The sequence below is a fragment of the Poecilia reticulata genome, linkage group LG13 (assembly GCF_000633615.1).
Source record: "Poecilia reticulata strain Guanapo linkage group LG13, Guppy_female_1.0+MT, whole genome shotgun sequence".
Lineage (NCBI taxonomy): Eukaryota > Metazoa > Chordata > Actinopteri > Cyprinodontiformes > Poeciliidae > Poecilia > Poecilia reticulata.
Genome location: NC_024343.1, coordinates 32,337,445 through 32,343,964, shown reverse-complemented (window position 1 = coordinate 32,343,964; position 6,520 = coordinate 32,337,445). Strand labels below are relative to the sequence as shown.

General features: G+C 39.1%; 2 protein-coding genes across 4 annotated transcripts in view; both read left to right on the top strand.

Annotated features, from left to right (window-relative positions):
- The window catches only part of eif3k (eukaryotic translation initiation factor 3, subunit K), a 5,021-nt gene extending 2,851 nt beyond the window's left edge, over positions 1 to 2,170 (top strand). For 2 of the 3 annotated variants that reach the window (XM_017308222.1, XM_017308223.1), the window contains exons 4-8: positions 228 to 305; positions 575 to 641; positions 745 to 822; positions 1,216 to 1,341; positions 2,084 to 2,170. In XM_017308222.1, coding sequence (XP_017163711.1) covers positions 228 to 305; positions 575 to 641; positions 745 to 822; positions 1,216 to 1,341; positions 2,084 to 2,115 — 381 coding nt within the window. In that variant the 3' untranslated portion in view covers positions 2,116 to 2,170. The remainder of the gene's footprint in view (positions 1 to 227; positions 306 to 574; positions 642 to 744; positions 823 to 1,215; positions 1,342 to 2,083) is intronic. The other variant, XM_008426672.2, reaches the window with a different exon arrangement.
- Positions 2,171 to 2,806: 636 nt separating this feature from the next.
- Positions 2,807 to 6,520, top strand: part of LOC103475217 (calpain-9) — a 19,134-nt gene continuing 15,420 nt past the window's right edge. Inside the window, exons 1-2 of the mRNA XM_008426667.2 lie at positions 2,807 to 3,096; positions 5,995 to 6,064. Of these exons, the coding sequence (XP_008424889.1) occupies positions 2,842 to 3,096; positions 5,995 to 6,064 (325 nt within the window). The 5' untranslated portion in view covers positions 2,807 to 2,841. The remainder of the gene's footprint in view (positions 3,097 to 5,994; positions 6,065 to 6,520) is intronic.

The window sequence follows — 6,520 nt, the reverse complement described above, 5'->3', positions numbered from 1 at the left end:
TTAATTGTCAGATCGATCGATTAATCGTCAGAATAACTGATTAATTGTCAGATCAACCGATTAATCATCAGAATAACTGATTAATTGTCAGATCAACCGATTAATCGTCAGAATAACTGATTATCAGAATAATTGACAGCTAAAATGATCGCTGGCTCTAGGCTGAATATGTTGATGGTGTGGCTCTGTGTTGGGGTGAGCGGGGCGTTTCCTTGACTACGGTGTCGCAGCAAGAGGAGCGACCCATCAGACAGATCCTCTACCTGGGGAACCTGCTGGAAACCTGCCACTTCCAGAGCTTCTGGGTACGGCTCCCAAACACAACTCCTCCTCCTCATCACCACATTCTATCAAGTTTATGTGTGGGCTTTGACTGGACCATTTTGGCAATATCTGGTTGGGTTTTGGGATCATGGTCCCATTCTATGGTATCACTTTCCTGCCAAAAAAAAACAAATTTTTCTAAAACTTAAACGCTGAAAACAGAAAGTTTTGATTAATCAATAAAACTGATCTGTTGCCTACTTTAATTAATATCTAAGAGGTTCGAATGTAATGGTTTTGTCTCCGTCAGACGAGTCTGGAGGAGAACAGGGAGCTCATCGACGGCATCACTGGTTTCGAGGACTCGGTTCGGAAATGTGAGTTTCATTTTCAGACTCAACAATGGGATTTTTCTCTTCTAATTCAACTTTCCTCTGGAAAATAAAGCAGTAAGTCATAAATAATCGTCCTGCTCCTCAGTCATCTGTCACGTTGTGGGAATCACCTACCAGACCATCGACCGGCAGCTGCTGGCTGAGATGCTGGGAGACCCACTGGGTGAGAAGCCACTGCTGCATTTCACTCTGGAGATTAGCCTTTTTCCTCATGTTTAGTTCAGATAATAGGCGATTAATTGTGATTAATCGATTACTGAAATAATTGTCAACTGATTTAGGAACTGATTAATCGTTAACTGGAGTATTCAGACTCAAAAAAAAGTCCAGCTGCTGAAACTACAACATGCTCAGAGCTGTAATTAATCCAAAGTTGTACAAAAATATAAACATTTTCTCCTCAAACTGCATGTTTACCTTCATCTGGTTTCGATTCTGTAAAAGAAAATCTCAAAGGGTTAGAGAACCTCTTGTATCCAGTCATTAACGAAAAACAGATGAACTGTCAGGATTGTTGGTGGCACTGAAAGCCGGAGTGTTTTCCCGTTTGGTGCAGACACGCAGCTGAAGGTGTGGATGAATAAATACGGCTGGACGGAGAACGAGGATGGACAGATCTTCATCTACAGCCAGGAGGAGAGCATCAAGCCCAAAAACATTGTGGAGAAGATCGACTTCGAGAGTGAGTGGCTCTGCGTTGGCTCGTCTTTTCTACTGTCCAGTTCCCTGGTTTACGGCTTTAAACGTCACCAAATGAGTCCAGTTGTAAATGTTTTTATAGCTACACAGAATGTAAATCAGCACTTTTATTTACTTTGATTCATCAGTTATTGTAGAATGGCAGAAAAGTTCTCCTGTAGCAGTCTGTACTACAGCACTAGTCTCTGACTGAAGACGCCGTTTTCTGTTTTTAAAAGCAGAATGATGCAAGTACATCGTTTTAAATATATAAATACTTTAATTTTCAAATATTGGATATTAATTGGAACTAATTAATATCCAAAATAAATAAAGAAAATAGAAAAACAATAAATAAAATGGATTATTAAATCTCTGTAAACAAATTAGCACCTTAAACCGTGTTATTAATAAGCGTCTAGCAGGAAAACAGACTTTTGTAGCAAAAAAAGTGCAAACTAATTACTTTATCCTGGATCAAATGTTTGGAGCATTTTCTAAATGGCATCTCTATAAAGATTAACCAAACTTTATAGATATTCTGTTCATTTTAATTCATCATCTGATTAACTGATACATTTATTGTTTATTGTGGCAGAATTTAGTAATATTACTGCTGATGTCTTTCCGCCTTGGCACTGCAAGCTGCCAAACCTCCTGAATTCCCTGAACTAAAACATTATTTTAGGTTTATTGAATTAAAATCACGCTGTTTCTGTTTTAAATTTTCTGTTTTTCTCCTGCAGGTGTTTCCAGCATCATGGCAACGTCTCAGTGACCCAGCTTTGTTTTCAGGATTGATAAAATATTCAAATAAAGATGAAATAACATGATGTTCACGCCTGTTTTCAGTTTTTCATGTTTGCTTCTTTCAGTGAAAATGTTTTCATTTTATGTAAAATCTTACCAAGTATATTTAGTCTGGTTTACAGCACAACAATAAGACAAAACTAAATTACAACTAACTTTTCAGCTTGTTTTAAGTGAGTAATTGCTTAATATTAAGTTTTTACATTATAACGTGGGAAAAATGTCTGAAAAGTAAAATCTAACAAACTGTTTTAGTAAAAATTAATGAGTTTCTGACATAAAATAAGCTCCTATATTCAGCTGAAAAGTTAGTTTTGTCTTATTTCAGGTGTACTGAGGGATTTGCACTATAAACTAGACCAAAAATACTTTAGATTTTCTTTCTTTACGGTAGTTAAAATCTTAACATGGTTTCATTCTTGGTCTGAAAGATAAAATCTTTTCTTTAGTTAATTTTATGACTCGATGGTTTAAAGTAAAGCTGTTTAAATGGGAAGATGCTTCAATATGATTAACTACAGAATAGTAATAAAGCTTGATTAAAAATACAGATCAGAGACTCTTAAATCAGCGTGTTGACATGCAGGCGCCACACCTTAGTTATTACAGGTGTGCGGATTGTTCAGGGTGGGCGGGGCCTGCGGGAGTTTATCACCTGCCTGCGGAGCTCAGGTGAGCACAGCGCGGCTCCAGCATGTCCAAGTCCGGCCGTCTGCCCTCTGAAAGCTCGCTTCCTCGTCTGGACAGCGACGATGCGGACTCGCAGTGCTCCGACGACCTGATGGGCTCCCAGTCCCGGCTGTGGCTGATGAACATGGGGGCCCTGGGGATCCCGCTGGATGGCGGAGAGGTGGACACGGTGGGCCACGACGGGCTGTGCGTGGACTACCACTTCCCGGTGGGAAGGCTGGAGATGATGGAGGCCGGAGTCAGATGGATGCGACCAAAGGTAAGAAAATAAAAATAGAAAATCACGAGATTCAGGGCCAGTGATAAAAGAAACAAACAAACAAAAAACTTGAGTAAAAGTAGTTATACTTCAACGTATAACTACTATACTGATCAAATTATTAATAATGTATAAATTACATCGTCAGACAGACCAAGATATAAAATTAAATGGAAATTTAAGTATTTTAAGGACCAAAATTACAATAATTCATATTAGTCATAAAAATCAGGGGAAAGAAAATGTTTCCGAATCAGTAAAAGTAAAAAGTACAGCGTAGTAAAAATACTCCTAAAAGTCTTTTTTTTCCCGCTAAAAGTGACTCAAGTAAATTTAACTAATTACTACCCAACTCTGCACATTCTTCAAAAAATAAAACTACAGATGTTTTATTGGTAAAACCAGATTCATCTGAATTAATTTTAGTTTCAGTTCAGTTTTGAAATCAAACAATTTGTTTAAAGAGAAACAAAAGTTCAGGGAGAGAAAAGTTGGTTGGATCAGTCGAACAACAACTGAAACATGAAGCAGAAATACACAAAAACCTCCAATAAAACGTCTGTAAAGAGGCGTATTAATGCTGTACACTAGAGGCATAAACTTCTCCATAGGAAGGAAAACTAGTGACTGATCTGAACGAGTCATTCAGACAGATAACAGGCAGATTTAGGGTTAAAAGTTTAGCAAGAAGCAAACAACGTGCCTAACCAGGCTGTAAAACTTCCAGCCACTTACAGCAGGAAGAGGTGAAACAATAATACAGGTTTTGTGAAAAATGTGAATTTGATATTCAGCTGGAGGCAATGTCTGAGTTTTACCTGAGAAGGTGAGTCAGGTAAGAAGAAAAGGGAGTCAATGGAGACTAAAACAATGGAGTCCAAACAGCGACCCGGAGTTCTGCAGGGAATAAATCAGAGTCGACATGAAGGAGAAAAACACACAAAGCTGAACACAATGACTGTGGAGTGTTTTCATCTGAAACAACCTGGTTGATCTGATTACAGTTCAGAACGATCCCAACATAAAAACATAAAACAGCAACAAATTAACAACAAATACCAAAATCATCAAGCTAAAATATGGCAAACATATTGATCAATGTTCCATCAGTGAGTCAGAGGCAACTCTGAATGGGCCTTGATTCAAAGGAGCTCAGCGTTTTGGCTGATTTGCAGTTTTCTGGAAGTTTGTTTCAGATTCGTGGTGCATAGAAGCTGAATGCTGCTTCTCCATATTTGGTTCTGGTTCTGTAGAGCAGAACCAGAACCACTCTGATGAAGTATGACTTAGGATCTCAGTATTATGTGACAGCTATCGCATTATTATGAGATCTCATGAACTAGTCATATTTAGCTAGCTATAATTATGGCTAGCTAATTATTAACCATAGCTAATTATTAAACATGGCAAATTATTAGCTAGAAGCTAGTCATATGACTAGCATAGTCATATAACTATATGACACATAGTCATAATTATGGCTAAGTAACTAATTTTGACTAATCAAGCTAGTAGCCAAGTCATAACAATAATCAATAATCACATATTTATGACTTAGCTTGTCATTGTTACGACTTGATCATATTTATGGCTTTTGGTCATTTTTACGTCTTAGCTATTAGCTGCGTCATAATTAGCATTCACTAGCTAATTATTACAATAGATGAATAAATAATTATTATAATAAATAACCAGACATACATCCAGCTAAGCCGTAATTATGAGATAAAAGCTTGATATTTTTTCATCAGGGGCGGAAATGGGCTCACATTATGCGCTTGCGACAGTCAATCACTTTGCCAACAGCGGGTGAAACTAATCACAGCTACAGATCCACGGGGCTCTGCGGGGGTTTGAGCAGCTGCTCTTTAAACATTAGCAGCTGGATGAACAAACCGGTGAAACGTGTAAAAACATCCTCCTGCGTGTCTTCCTGCTTTGGCTCGCAGCCACTAGTTTGCTCAGGGCCTTTGGTGTTTATGACTGGACGACTTTCAGGGTGTTAATTACTTCCTTAATGATGGACGCCGCCATGTTTGGTGTTCCTGAAACATGAGCGACACGAACCGAGCCGGTACCGACGGCTTTCCTCACCAGTTCCAGCGTGTAGGCGGTAAATTACTGGATGTTCTGGCGAGCAGAAACGGGTCTGTCGCAAAATATTAGGAAACCTGAAATGGATTTCACTGTTGCCTTGTTGCAAGAACACTGCAAAAAAATAAAAGATCAACTGATCAAAACATGAATCATTTAATATATATATATATATAAAAATACATAATCAGATGGACCAAAAGGTAAAGTTAAGTGGAAATTTTGGTATTTTAAAGACAAAAATGAAAAATAATTCATACAAGTAACAAAAATCAGTCAAAAATAAATGTTTCCAAATCAGTTTCTTCCATTAAATTTAACAGAAACTGCAGGTGTGAGTCTGTGTCTGGTGAGTTTTTGGTTAAAACATGTTTGTTTTTCATTCAGTGAGAAAATCCAGAAATTTTACTCAAGTAAGAGAAGAAATACTTCATAATAAAATTACTAATTTGATCAGTTTCTCAGTACTTGAGTAAACTTCTTACCAAACACGGTTTTACTCTTACTTGGGTAATTTCTTGGACAACTACTTTTTACTTTTGCTTGAATAAAAATATGTTGTAGTAGTTCTGCTCTGGCCCGTGTAGCAATGCTGTCTTGCAGCAGCCGTCTTGTGCAAAGCATTGAGCCGCCGGCAGCCGATTCATTAAAGTTCCTGATTCTTGGAAACAGAGCTGCTGTTTTGTAACCTGTCTGGAGTGTTTCTGCAGAATCATAACCAGGAACTGGATGTTCTGCCAGCTCTGAACTGACCCAGATCATTTTCTTTCTCTCCTTCTCATCTGAACTTCATGACGTCTCCAGGAGCTTTGTTCTTCGCCCAAGTTCATCGTGGACGGAGCTTCACGGCTCGACATCTGCCAGGGGAAACTCAGTGAGGGACCTTCTGTCTTCCAGCCTGACATGATGCAGAGCTGCAAAACAGAACCTGGATGAATTCATGACTTATTTGAAATATTATTGTCTCAAACGTTTACAAATAAATTTAAGACATATTTTGGACCTTAGCTTTGGATACTTGAATATAAGAGTTTTTAAGGTGTGACTGAGCGTGTTTCAGGTTCCTGCCAGTCATGACGGAGCCTCCAGTTGAAGGAGCCTCCAGCTGAAGGAGCCTCCAGTTCATGGAGCCTCCAGTTGAAGGAGCCTCCAGTTCATGGAGCCTCCAGTTCATGGAGCCTCCAGCTGAAGGAGCCTCCAGTTCATGGAGCCTCCAGCTGAAGGAGCCTCCAGTTCATGGAGCCTCCAGCTGAAGGAGCCTCCAGTTGAAGGAGCCTCCAGCTGAAGGAGCCTCCAGTTGAAGGAGCCTCCAGCTGAAGGAGCCTCCAGT